Source organism: Haliotis rubra, unplaced genomic scaffold (assembly GCF_003918875.1).
Source record: "Haliotis rubra isolate DU_JTF1 unplaced genomic scaffold, ASM391887v1 Scf313, whole genome shotgun sequence".
NCBI classification, from domain to species: Eukaryota; Metazoa; Mollusca; class Gastropoda; order Lepetellida; family Haliotidae; genus Haliotis; species Haliotis rubra.
This window is the reverse complement of record NW_025766984.1, coordinates 288,509-303,627: the sequence shown is the minus strand read 5'-3', so window position 1 is coordinate 303,627 and position 15,119 is coordinate 288,509. Positions and strand designations below refer to the sequence as shown.

General features: G+C 43.7%; 1 protein-coding gene across 1 annotated transcript; it reads right to left on the bottom strand.

Moving 5' to 3' along the window:
• Positions 1-353: 353 nt before the first annotated feature.
• Positions 354-14,760, bottom strand: LOC124283312 (speckle targeted PIP5K1A-regulated poly(A) polymerase-like). The gene is given in 12 exon segments (XM_046719345.1): positions 354-1,955; positions 2,169-2,305; positions 2,550-2,639; positions 3,117-3,346; positions 3,542-3,576; positions 3,578-3,781; positions 4,148-4,269; positions 5,349-5,463; positions 5,707-5,958; positions 11,009-11,199; positions 11,605-11,673; positions 14,714-14,760. Coding segments are annotated over 12 exon segments (2,394 nt in total). The 5' UTR covers positions 14,739-14,760; the 3' UTR covers positions 354-1,031.
• Positions 14,761-15,119: the final 359 nt, after the last annotated feature.

The following is a 15,119-nucleotide window of genomic DNA, read 5'->3' as shown; positions in this document are numbered from 1 at the left end:
CCCAGCTCTGAGCATTACATGTGATCATCTGCAATCCCAGCTCTGAGCATTACATGTGATCATCTGCAATCCCAGCTCTGAGCATTACATGTGATCATCTGCAATCCCAGCTCTGAGCATTACATGTGATCATCTGCAATCCCAGCTCTGAGCATTACATGTGATCATCTGCTCCCAGCTCTGAGCATTACCAGCAATCTGAGCATTACATGTGATCATCTGCAATCCCAGCTCTGAGCATTACATGTGATCATCTGCAATCCCAGCTCTGAGCATTACATGTGATCATCTGCAATCCCAGCTCTGAGCATTACATGTGATCATCTGCAATCCGTGCTCTGAGCATTACATGTGATCATCTGCAATCCCAGCTCTGAGCATTACATGTGATCAGTGTTCTGGGCATGGAGACAACACCAACAAGTGGAGGAGAGTTTAAAAGTTTCAATATATCATCTATATCAGAACAATATCAAACCGATCAAAATCATTTCAAATCAGTAACAGAAACAAAGAATCATCCATTATGAATATAAACAGCAGACATTCTCAGGAAGTGATCTCAACATTCTAAAACAGATTAAACTAAAATAATTTCTTCCTTTTAAGATAAATTTCATGCAACTGCACATTGAAAACAACCTCAAAAATCAGTTTCAAATCATAAAATCAACAAACCTTATTATTTTTCAGCCTCAAAACCACTGAACCCAAATCAGCTGAATGATATTCTAATATCCAACCTACAACTTGTCCGGCAAACATGCATTACTTCAATCAACAAATTCTACGCTCACTTCAGTCACCATATAAGTCTCCTACAGCATAGAATGTCTGGATCAGCCTTTCAATAGATGTCAAAATAAGAAATACATTATAAATGAGATAAGTTCATGAAAATAATGACGGACCAAAACATATTTCATATTTCATATAGAAAGGGAAGTTTTTCCATCAATTTCAAGCCTTCAAAGGTTATCACAATGATAAACATGAAATATATGAACAGATAACCAGCATAAAACCCTCCTCTACCAAGTTTCGTACAGATTTCTATCCACCAACCTTCGAATCAAAGTCTTGAAAAAAGGGTAGAAACAGGAGAACTCTTTCCCCTCGTCAGTGGGCTCGAGTTTTAGTATTACAGCTGTTTTGGATGTTTTAACAACAGTGTCAATGTCACAACGGAATTGCACTACATATTTCGGTGAGAATCCATCGCTCTCTATGATCTTCTCGGAGATCTCCCTCTCGAGCTCCAACCCATCCAGTTCACCCTCCATTACTTCACGTCTCAGCGTCTTCCGTCCGCTCCAGGTCCGGCAGCAGGAGCTGCACATCAGCTCCATGTGGAGACTCGGGGACTGGGGAGATCCTGGGGAGACCATGCTTGGACCCATCCTTACTCCAGCTCCTTCACATGCTGGTCCTGTGGGCTGCTCAGATGAATTTTTAAGATTAGAACTGTTTACTGCTGGTGTTGTCTGAGAATTACTTGTGTCTGACTCAACCTCCATTTCTACTGTGGGCACATCTCCTGATATTGTCTGGGCGAGAACTTCAGTCTCGAACATGAGAATGGTCTCAAGGACTCGCTGTATGAAGAGGCACACCTTGAAACACCAGTTAAGTCGGAAGTCAGGTGTCTGTGGATTCTTGAAGGCTTCAGGTGGAAGCTGTGCCACCTTCAAGAAAACAGTAAAGCTGTGGTCATCCTCCTTCTCCTCATCCAGGTCCTGCAGTCTCTTCAGCTCCTCCGCTAGTTCGGCAGGTACCTCGGCACCAAGCAAGTCCACCAGCCCAAAGTCTCCTCCAGCCTCTGTGTCAGACCACTTCTCACATTTCTTGGCTGCAATCTGGAACTCCTCCGAAATCTTCTGCTTGACCTTCTCAGTTACATTCCCACCAATGTTGTGGTCCAGGACAAATGGATCCTGGATGCTGATTGGTCCGATCTGAGAGGCGGTGAAAAAATAAATGACATATACCCAACACAAAACTTTTGCAGTGGTGCACACTATAAACAAAAAAGATTTCTTAATTAAAATATCCTGCAGCCATTTTGACAATAATATTCTTAAATTCAGTGGACAATGACAAAAGCTCACTTTGACAATGTTATTAAAATGAACAAAGGGGACCAATAAGCATCATACTGTGATATGTACCTTGAATGTCTGTGATTCGGTGCTTGGCTGTTCCAGCATCTCCTGTACAGGCAGGATGTGACCAGTGCGGGTTTGTAAAACAACCGTGCTGAAGTCCAGGTTAGCATAGTAATCAAAGAAGCCCTTCAGCAGATCCTCTGGAAGTCAAACACAGACAGCTGCAGTACCCAACACTTTGTGGTTTGTTTGATCCACGAACACTAAATAAGGTCGCAAGCACATTGTTCTACCACTGAATTACATGAATCTTTAAAAGATATTTCATCTCTGAAATTAATTCATATAGGGCAACTACAAGAGCCAATTCAATTGTGTCCAGTACTTAACAGGTTAAGATACTACCTGAAACATTCCTATTCTTCAATTCCACCTGACACTCACCTCCAGATTGTGTGTTGGCCGATGATGTGAATGTTTCTGGCTCATCCAGGTAGGAACAGTCCCAGCCATCAATTATCACCTTCTTCTTGCCTGGTTCACAAAGCATGAAGTGTTAGGGTCGGATACCATGCCAGCTTTCCAGTTACATAATGGCCCTATGTGACACAGACTGACTGACAGTGGGGGACACCAGAAATGGGCTTCACACATTGTACCCATGTGGGGAATCGAACCAGGGTCTTTTGACGAACGCTTAAACCACTAGGCTACCCCATCGCCCCATGTGACAAAGAAATCTTAGCCCTTTGACGATCAAAAGCCAATGTTAAAGTGTTTTCATTATCGTAGCCTTAGTACTAAGATCACATTGTAGAATGGGTCTATGAACCTGTACCTACCTGAAATGTTAACATGATAGAGAAGTCCAAAGTGACACTGTGTGAAACAAAGAGGTGTCCTGAGGTCTTTGGTTCATGACAAGGACCCCTAACTTCCATGTTTACATTCATACACTGGGGTTGAAAATGTTTAGTTACAAGTTTTCTGATGGTATCTGATATTCTTTACCTGCCAGTTCCCCCAGCTTACTGGTGGTGGGCAATATGGGAGTGGCCAGATTCTGGAGGTACTGAACCACCAGAAATGTAAGAGCGTAGTTTGACAGACGGGGTCCTGAGTTGATGTTTCCCGCTATCTCCTTGACCTTGGACCAGTAACGGACAGTGTAGACCAGCAACCCCACACTCTCGTCAATCCTGCTGCACAGCTGCAGCAGACGTGTGTTCTGCAAAGCCAGTCTGTGGGTAGAAGTGAGGTAGGAACTGTTGAAGTGGTGGCAAGTGTTGATAAGATTTTTTGCCCAACTTTGCATGTATCTGCATTCTATGGATTGATACTGAGGGATACAATCAAGAAAAAAAGCAAGAATAAAAATCCAGCTTGATCCATGTGCCACTTTGTTTAAAAGAAATGAGCCGAGGTGGATGACTTACTTGTTGTTGATGGAGAGGTCACACTTGATGCCGGAAGGTTCGTGGAGTGAACTTGATGAGAGGACACCGGCTGGGGATGACGATGATGTTGTTGCAGCCAGGGGCATGATCCACCAGGATGCGGGACACCAGTCTTACTTTGTCGTAGGCTGTCATCTCCTGGAGGTCGGCAGAGGTCAGAGGGCCCTCTGTCCTCTTCAGGGACTGGATGTCTCGGTGGTATGGAAGTTTCACTGGATCCTAGTGAAACAAGGAGGACAAGTTCTGACAATACTTCAGCAATATCGGGTAACTGTAGGAGGGAATTCCAAACTGATGTAGATTTGGGTACACAAGCAAAACACACAAGTAACATAAAGAAGACAAATTAATGAGCTTTGAACCATTATCATAGGATACTGGCACATTCAAGGGAAACAACTCTCCTCAGCAACATGCAACACCTTCAACTACTTGGCTGTTCATACTGCCTCGGGGATGATGTAAAGTATCAGTTGATATGACAACAATTGTGTTTCCAATTTTATATTTCAATGTCAGTGCACCTCCTGCATGGAGCCTGCAACTAGCCAGTACTACATCACTGTTACAGCGTATTTAGTTTACCTGGACATCTGGGAGATCCATGTCTTCTTCTCCCTCGTCATGGAAGTCCAGGTATATGTCTACATCACAGCCCTTCACTCCAAAGCCATTCACAGAGGAACCAAACTGATGCACGGAACAGGCTGAAGGAAGAAATAACATCATAATACAGCAGGGATGGCAAGACTTCATGACATGATATACACTCGGCCACTATGATATACCCTCGGCCACTATGATATACACTCGGCCACTATGATATACTCTCTGCCAATATGATATACACTATGCCACTATGATATACACTATGATATACGGCCACTATGATATATACAATATGATATACACTCTGCCACTATGATACTCCCACTATGCGTACCGCTATGATATACTCTGCCACTATGATATACTCACTCTGCCACTATGATATACTCGCCTGCCACTATGGCCACTTCTGCCACTATGATATACCCTCGGCCACTGCCACTATGATATACACTTCTGCCACTATGATATACACTCGGCCACTATGATATACACTCGGCCACTATGATATACACTCTGCCACTATGATATACACTCTGCCACTATGATATACACTCGGCCACTATGATATACACTCGGCCACTATGATATACACTCTGCCACTATGATATATCTGCCACTATGATATACACTCTGCCACTATGATATACACTCTGCCACTATGATATACACTCTGCCACTATGATATACACTCTGCCACTATGATATACACTTTCGGCCACTATGATATACTACACTCTGCCACTATGATATATATATACATGCCACTGATATGCCACTATGATATACACTCTGCCACTATGATATACACTCTGCCACTATGATATACACTCGGCCACTATGATATACACTCGGCCACTATGATATACACTCGGCCACTATGATATACACTTGGCCACTATGATATACACTCGGCCACTATGATATACACTCTGCCACTATGATATACACTATGCCACTATGATATACACTATGCCACTATGATATACACCACTATGATATACACTCTGGCACGGCCACTATGATATACACTCTGCTACTATGATATACACTCTGGCCACTATGATATACACACTCTGCCACTATGCCAATGTCTCACTTCATGCCATCTCTGTGTCATTTTCATCATGGCTATGTTATCTCCAATAATACCACAGGTTAAGACTGCATGCTATACCTGGAAAGAACTTCATGAGTGCTGCACTGAGTATGTCACAGATGCCTTGTTTTTGTGTGATCTCCTCATCCGTCATACGAACAAAGTCCGCCAGCACTCGCATCTGGTCCACAATCTATAGAAACATGGCAGTCACATGTACCACACACTTGACTCAGTGAAATATTTAACAATTGACAAATGACTTAACAATTCACTGCTGTTAAGCCCCTTGTATAGCCATTTGGCCAAATTTACAAATTCAGAACCGTTGAGACCATAGTTAAGCACTCTAACCAAACTGAGCAAATCAACACTGTTGAGCTACCTAGGGAATACCTAATTCAGCACCTAGGGAATACTGGGTAAGTGATCTTACCGATTCAGCACTTTTGAGTTTTAGCAGCAGCTCCTCCTTGTTGACAGCAATGGCCTTCATGTTCAACTTGGCTGCCTTCTCCCTGGCATTCTGTCTGGCCTTCATCTTTCTCTCCTTCAGCACCCAGCGAGGAGTCTGATTCACCTTCCGTGGATTCACAATTATCTTGTTCCCTTTCAGTTCATGGTCAGTGTGAGAAATGGCTGCTGTAACAGACTCCTGCTCAGCGTACTCGACCATGGCGAACAGACCCTGCAGGAACAACATGGGAGCGTCTGAACATATTCAGGACTTGTTTCAAGAAGGCTGATCAGGTTTTCATTGATGCAGGGCAGGGATACTTCTTGGATTAAAAAAACTGCCCTTGACACACAAATTCGAACAAACCTGTAGAGGTTGCAGATTCTTTGAATATAGTCCTCCTTGGGGTACATATAAGCATTTAAATGTCCATTTAAAATCCCTACGACAGTTGTAACAATATTTTAATAAAATATTTACAAAACAAAAACTATGTTTTGTCTTGTGAGACCACCCCTACAGGGCCCTACTGACCCCTACAACCAAAAGCAGGTAACTCTTGACTATAACCTCGTACCTCACTTTCCATGCTGAATGTAATCAGACAGAATGTGGGGAGGTGGGTCGCCCGTTACCCAAGGAGGACTATATTCAAAGAATCTGCAACCTCTGCAGGTTTGTTCGATTCTTTTTCATATATTCCTCCTTGGGGTATATATAAGCATAAGATACATATAGCATAAGACAGACTCCTAAAGCCTGAATCTCGTAGAACAAACCTGACAACAAGAGGAATTCCCAAACTATAAATAGAATAAGAAATCTCACCTACCAGGTCACATGCCTACCATAGCCAATCGGGCGGAGGCGTGAACCACGGTCAGGGATCGAACACACTAGCTTAACATGCGAAACCTCGCTAATGTAAATTGCTTCAAAACAGTCCCCCCTCCCTCCCGTAATTGAACGGAAGTGAAGATAAGGGAAAAACTGACCCAAGAAGAAATTTGCCGAAACAAGCAAAGGTTTCCAAGGAAATTGTTCTAGTGCAGTACAGAGGAATGCAAGTACATGGGATAAAAACCACTACCATAAAACCCGACACCACGGGAGAAGGTAGTATAGTTCAAAATAACCCAACACCAGTTAAAATGGCAGATATTTGATTCTCGTCATAAAACCTTGTAAGCTCAAACGGCTAGAGAGGTGGAACCCTGCCCACTGGAGAGAACTGACTGACTGAACCGAGCATGTGAATGTCGCCTACCCGCCTGCACTGGAGAGAACTGACTGACCGAGCTGAGCATGTGAATGTCGATCGAACCGAGCACGTGAATGTCGATCGAACCGAGCACGTGAATGTGCTACCCGCCTGCCAGAAGTTGCCGACACAAGAAACGCTGCCTTCCATGTCAACAGCTGGAGGGAAAGAGCCGACAGAATGTGAAAAAGGAGACAGGACAGCCATTCGTGAACGATTGACAAGCCCCACGGGGACTAATCCAAACAGATTCTGTCCACGCCTGCTAAACAGCGCTGAACCAGAGTGCACCATCAACAGGAATGTGGAATGCAGAAATAGCTGTTGAATATCCTCGAACAGTTGAAGCCGCTGAGACTGGAGGAATTCTAACACAGAGTCTAAATCTGCAAAAAAGGGATAGAGAATCCCCCTGCTGAATCCTGGGATTCGGGTGTGGCGCTCCATTCTAGGATAGTAGGTCCGGTCGAAAAGGTAAAAGTACAGGAGGCTGAGCCAGAAACCTGAGGATTACCAGAAAGCAGCTTTGAGCCAACCAAAGCAGTGCAAGGAGCACAAGTAGTCGAGCTGGTTGTGTGGCTAGCTGTGACAGGACTTTGGAAATCAGTGGTATCGGTGGGAACGCCCACAGTACCCTGTCCGTCCAATCGAGCTGAAAAGCGTCATTGGCTACCGCTACCATTGGAATCTGAGAGCAAAGCACTGGTATCTGGTTCGTCATCCCAGAGACAAACAGATCCACCTGGAACGACCCGAACAACCGGGAGATAATCCTGAAGATCCCCCTATCGAGCATCCCCTCGTTTGGGGCTAGTATACGCGTGAGAGAGCATCTGCACAAACGTTGTCTACCCCCGGGAGATACACAGGGAACACCCAAATGTGTCGCTGGTCGCACCACAGTAGAAACTGCCACGCCTCCTGCAAGAGTGACGGAAGAGATCACTGAGCATCTCCATCCTGAAAGACGGCACTTCTATTAACTTGTTCAGCCCTCTGAGATTCAGAATGGGTCTGAACCCTCCGTACTTCTTGGTCACTAGGAAGTAAGTGGAATAAAACCCATCTCCTTGCAGACTTCCGGAACCAACTCGATGGCTGCCTTGTCCAGTAAACACTGAACCTCGGCACGGAGAACATCCGCCTTCTCCCTGGAGACTGGCACTGCCGTGTGCCAAAACCCCGGAGAAGGATGGTGGATCTCGCCTCCACTGTGGCAAATGGCCAACCCTGAGTGTGGACAGGACCCAGGGATTTGATGTGGCTGCTTCCCACTCTCGAAGGAATAGTGACAGACGGCCGCCTACAGGGACGTTTGGCATAATGCAATGCACCCCCACACTCGGCAAGTCTCCGCTTGCTTGTGCGGGGGGCAGTAAGGGCACGGGGGAGAGACTCTATGGGAAGCTGCGGCGCAAGCACGGGTGACGACAAGTCGTCACCACTAGAGTCCTGGTCCACTAACTGCCCCTGCAAAGCTGAAAGATAGGCAGAGTGGACAGTCACGCGAAGCTGTTGTGCCGCACATCTGTAGACCTCCTTGAAGGAACGGTATGCAGACTTAAGCGTGGGGGCATTGGCCTGAAAAGGCGGAAGCCACCTGCCTTGAATGGCCGAAGCCAGGGAGGAAGAGGACGACCAACCAAGTGTGATGGAGGCGTACACGTACTCGTCCACCCCTGGATGCTCCAATAGGGCCTCCTCCACTAACTGGTACCATTTGCCAACGTCCGGCAGATCGAATCAGTCAGAAGAGGGTTGACTACATAGCTTACCTTGCCTCGGCAACCCGGGAGCCGAAACTCCGCGGGATCGGGCGCCTGTACAGGTACAGTCACCTGGGGCAGCACTTCCGCGATACCCTCACGAACTTGCCGCAGGGACGACCCGAAGGAGTACGTGACCCCCGACTTCTGACTCCTCTCTCCCCTCATCCTCCTCCATGTCAACATCTTCACACTCCCCAGCAACTGGACTCTCATAACAGAGAGATGTCGCCGAGGGCGCTACTGAAGTCGAACACGAAGGGCTCAGAAGATCGAGTGGAGCCAAAAGGTTCAAGTCGCCCCGTCCCCTGGTGTAGCCCAAGTCGGGGCACCGAGGCACCAGGGAAGAACCTGCCCCTACAGGATTCCCTGGCAGCCCAGACTAGTCCAAAGCTAGGTCGACGCGAGACGCCCCAGACAAACTATCACCGGAGCCCAAGCTCGGATCAAGTTGCCCAGGGGGAGCAGCGATCCCCGAGCCTGAACTCAGGCCGCATCCAACCCCCTTAGACGCGTCCGATCCGCCCCTGATGACAGGCGAACTCCTTACGGAACCCAGAAAACGCCGTGTCTATCAAAGACTTCACGGACTACATCTGTTCCAGAAATAAACTTGACAACGCATCAAAGGTTACTATGGGAGGTGCAGGGGAGGCTGAGACAGGGGCAGGGGAGGCTGAGACAGGGGCAGGAGAAGACCCCTTGCCTACCTTGGCTTTTTTAGAAACCCACTACGAAGAGGAGACCCTGGAAGGCACCTTCGTTTTATGCGAGCGTTGGACGGGGGATCCTCAGCCCAGATATCACCCCCTACTTGAATGATATTACTGTAAAACAGTATATCCGCCCACCTAGACTTAACAGTCTTAGGCATAAAACAGGCACAAGCAGGGCAGCCTTGCTCTTCATGACTGCCCTCTGCTTAACATCTCAAACACAGATCGTGCGTATCCTTGACAGGGATGGACGATTGACACGTAGCGCAGGTTTTATGCTGCAAAAAAGTGAAAACGACCTTATGAAGTGCCCCATATATAAACAATACACAAAACCATGCATGGGCCGAAACAAGCAACTAATGCTAAACATTATATAACTAACACACTCATGAAAGATAATGTAAGAACCCACATGAATAACAGCAGATAATAACAGGCTGCAACCAAGGCAACATGACTATAAAATACAACTATTAGCGTATATATAAAAAATGCTAGCAGCGGAAAAACACCCTAACCTGCTAAGCGAACGCAATAATAACGCATAACGCGCACACATAAATAACCTATAACCACACTAAACATTGAGAACCCTAATGGAAGGCAATGAAAAGTGAGCATAGCGAAGGTTCGGTCCATAATCTTGACAAACACATGGCAAGCCCGACCGGGGACAGGAACAAAAAGATGAATGAAAATATTCAGAAACAATCTCTAAATCGCCCATGCGGAAATAAAAGAGAACCATGCATACAGTAGTTGTTTCAAACCACTCATCATGAAGGGAATTCAACTCTTGTTGAAAGGACACATAGAACCGATAGAGCGACAGCATGGAAAGTGAGGTGCACGAGGCTACAGTCTAGAGTTACATTGTTTTGGCTGTAGGGGCCTCTACAAGACAAAGCGCAGTTTTGTTTTGTAAATATTTTATTCAAATATTGTTACAACTGTCGTGAAGGGATTTTAAATGGACATTTAAATTCTTACCCCAAGGAGGAATATATGAAAAGAATTTTATATTGCAATAACAGCCTGCGACTTTAGACACTAGCCTGAAGCCTGCTAGTTTGATCATGTCACAAGAGTACCAAACAACTGGACATGTGATAACACTTAAATTTACTAAAAAGTGATGTGATAAGCAATCGTTTGAGTTGTAGATTTATACAGTTCGGCACAGACGGCCATATTGTTTATTAAAACAATGGTAACAATAATTTTATTCTAATCTTGGAATTTTTACTGACATATGACTTCGGCCGTTATTCAGCCTCTGGGCAGGTCCAGATAACTTTCTGGAGAGGGACTGGTTAATGCACAATACTGAGCAGGTGACTGAAAGCAATGATCTATCTTACTTGGACATGATGGTATGCATCGAACTTAACCAAATGTAGTACTTGACATAACAACTGTACAACTGAATCAAGGATGATAAACAGGTTAAAGGCTGGGGACATCCTGTTTTTTCAGCATGGCAATAGTTTTCTTTACATGAAACATTGTTCAACAAATCCAATAAATCTACTTACCCTCTTGTACTCCATGAATATTTTCTCCACCTTGCCAAACTTTGAGAAATATGTTCTGAGTTCGTCCTCAGTGGTTTCATCACTGAATCCCTTTGTAAAGACAGTGAGGCTGGCTTGTTTCTGCCGCTGTTTGCTGGCCTCGATCACCCGCATGTGGCGCTTCCCCTTCACGTGGTCCTTCATGGCCTCCTCTACACAGTCACAGTCATTCTTTTACATGTATTGCCCACAGTTGTCAGTAGCTTATATAATCTGTTGATTTCCAGCTTTATCCAAAATGTATGTGTACTGCCCCAATCATGTTTAAAATCTACTGCCATAGATGTGTAAGGACCTGTGCAATACTTTGTAAATTTTGGTTCACAGACTGTGAAGAAACTAACTGAATAAGTCCAACTAAACCAGTAACAGCAGCAGTACTACTAGAAAAATATGTTTATCATTGTTTGTTTATTATCCTTATTGGTGCAAATGGTCCTTGAAATTTGTACAATCTTGGTCAATGTTTCTTCTTTATTTCTAAGTTTATCACCATGATCATACAGTTGTAATCATTAATCCTGTTGTCAGCAAACAGAAAAAAACTTCTGACCTACCTGAAGGAACAGTCACCATACAGTATTCACACTGAAGCACCATGTCTCCTGGCTTCAGAAATATATAATCTGAAACATACGAAACATAGTAATCACCTTTTACCATTATGATCAGCTTGTGAGATATGTTGTAGGGGTATGTTTTTCATTTACATATTGAGAAAGTAGATACTTTTAGGTAAAATGTTTTATCATTTTAGTAACAACATACAACCAAATATAATTCTTCTGTTGTCATGCAATCTTAAATGTGGTTGATAATAATAAGAAACTGAGAATGTACATAGTAACATACGAATTTGCTTAATGAATTGTACCCACATGGCGAAATGAACCCCGACCCTCTGTGTGATGAGCCACTGTTCATACAACGACAGGCTACCCCAGGGCAACATATGTTACATTTGACCACTTTCTAAATGGCATTGTGAATTCATACCCCAGGGTTGGTTGACACGCATGTCATCAGTTCCCAATTGGCGCAGATCGATGCTCATGTTGTTGATCACTGTATAGTCTGGTCCAGACTTCGATTATGTACAGACGCCGCCATATAACTGGAATATTGCTGAGTCGCATTAACACTAAACTCACTCACTCACTCATACCCCAGGGCAGCAGAAGAAACACTTGTTGTAGACCGTGATACTCCACACTGTCAGCTTGACAGCAAATTGCAGGAGATAAGCAAAGAGTGGTGCACATCATTGAGTCGATTACTGTGGTAAAACCTAAGAGCATGATGAGTTGAATAATGTTGACATGCCAGGCATCATGAGGTAAATCTAAACAAATTTGTCGAAAGCAATCCCAGCATTGATTTTTAGCATAGTTTTATCACCCAGATCCACTGGCACCCATCAACACAGATTTCACTCATAATTACATTGGATTACTTCTTAAAATATAGGGGGCGGTGGGGTAGCCTAGTGGTTAAAGCGTTGGCTCGTCACGCCGAAGACCCGGGTTCGAATCCCCACATGGGTAAAATGTGTGAAGCCCATTTCTGGTGTCCCCCGCCGTGATGTTGCTGGAATATTGCTAAAAGCGGCGTAAAACCAAACTCAGTCAGTCAGTCAGTCTTAAAATATATAGCTAACCCATACCCAAATTCACCACTAACTCTGAGGATCAAACATAGGTACCTTGTGCTAGAGATTGTACACAGGGTGTTTGACTGACAAGTGATACCAAACCCGAGGAAAAGATGTTTCATCTGGCGAACTTAAGCCTAAAGACTGCTTAGGGATGCTTCATCAGAAAGGGGACCTTAAGACTCAGGATAGAAATGGAGGTAACCCTAATTTTAACATATCAAATGCTAAAGATAAGAGTCATGTTGGATCTGAGAAGCAAGAACCAGCAAGCCAGCGCTAATTAGCACAATAAGTGCAGTAAGCATGATAAGCTGTACCTGGTAAACTGCAACATATGTTATATTTGGGATTACACTTAGGGAGTACAAGTACAGATTTTAGTACCTTTGGGAAAAGTGTAATCCCAAATATAACATGTGTTACATCTGACCACTTGGCATTGTGTATTCATAGCTTTTGGGCATGTGATGATGCCAATTTACATGGCAGATGTGTTAGATAACTAACTTTGAGAGGGTGATAAGGTGACAGATTCTGAGAATGTGGGTCCTGACATGCTGAATGGGACTCAACCCAAAAAGGTTCAATAATCTGTGTTTTACACTGCTGACGGGATCGTTGTTGACACAGGTACTAAATATGTGTACCCCAGGTACATTTCTGTATACAGAAACGTACCCTAGACAAAATCTGAATTCAGTAATGTACCCCAGGACCCCAAGTCCATTCAGCTTTGTGCCATTTTCTTGTTTGGAACCATCATAATGTTATATTAGATCCATTTGATTATGTTATATAAGAAATGAGCATACACAATAAGAAAAATTTTTGCGATGCACAATACATGGGGTGAAAGCGTACACTCTGCGGTATTAGTAAAACAGCAGTATTTTGCCTTCAGTTCTGTATACCATAATGCCATCCAAAAATTCAATATTTTTGGTTTTCGTACCGTCATTTCTATCCAGCCATAAAATGACAGTTTTGTTCACTCAAAGTAACAAAGATTATGGTTATTTTTTCCCATGTTATTAAACAATGTAAGGTTTGGCTCTTGTTGTCAATTTTCTGCATTATGATCATATCTCATATACCGAACTGAAATGGACCAAACTGAAGGCTGTGAATATATAACAAGTTTTATGGATAACAACTTCTTTATTTTGGTGAGTGTGACGTTTCGATACAGATTCTTGTACCGTTGTCAAGCATAACTTGTTTGAGTGGCATTTTAGAAGTTGAGACGTACAATATATAACAAGTTTTATGGATAACAACTTCTTTATTTTGGTGAGTGCGACGTTTCGATACAGATTCTTGTACCGTTGTCAAGCATAACTTGTTTGAAGGCTGTGAAGTTGTGCAATATGTGCCATTCCGTGGTAAGAGCATACCGTTTCACCCCTACATAATACCACTCGCAATCTGTTGAACAGGAACAACTAAATACGGTTTTGGTTTTTGGTTGTGTTTAGATATGTTTCTATATTTTGAATTTGTTCTGGGTACATTTCTGTATACAGAAAGGTACATCTGTAGAACCTTTGCCAACAACGACCCCTTCAGCCTTAATACTGAGAAAGTGTAATCCCAAATACAACAAATGTTTCATTTGATCACTTAGAAAATGGCATTGTTTATTCATGGTAAACTGCAGCATTGATACATTCAGTATACCCATTCCTGCTATAACACTATAGGTTTGGCTATAGTATCATCCATCCAAACTAGCTAATAAATACATTCATAATGGTTAACAGCGACTTCAGAAAAATAGGAGAGTTATCCTGGAGAGTGCAGTTGTTTCCATGGACTGCCTGGGGCCTTTCTAGTGTCAAAAGTTTAACTAGGACAGACACAACAGATGCATGTATAATATGAATCTTGATCCACCGACAAACCATGAATAGCGGTGGGTGCATAGCTCCTGTTAACTCGCGAATAGTCTTTTCCTGTAACACAACGGCTATGTCAAAGTGTACTAGGTGTGCGTTTGAATCTGTGAAACATACCTTGTGCAAATAAACGTTCGACCATATGAGAAGAACAGGGTCAGAAAGCGGGAAGTCTCTCAGCTCCACGTCGGAGTTACGCGTCCCTTTCTGATAAGCTCATCATATCATATATTCCTGTGTGTGGAGCTTTTGAACGGATCATTTAACCAGGCATTAACAGAAGAAAGTGTAATCGCAGATGACAAAAACGCGTGGTACAACCATTGCTGTGGAATAAATATGTCGTGCTTTTTCCTGTATTTTATATCAAGATATTTTAAGGTTATTCACGGTACCAAATGCGGTAAAAACCCGTACATATGGCCAATGCAAGCATTGCATACATTTTCGGATGTTAAAGTTACAAATATGGCGACTTGTCTTGCCAAACATGCTTAGACGGCATGTCCTAAGACGTTATCCA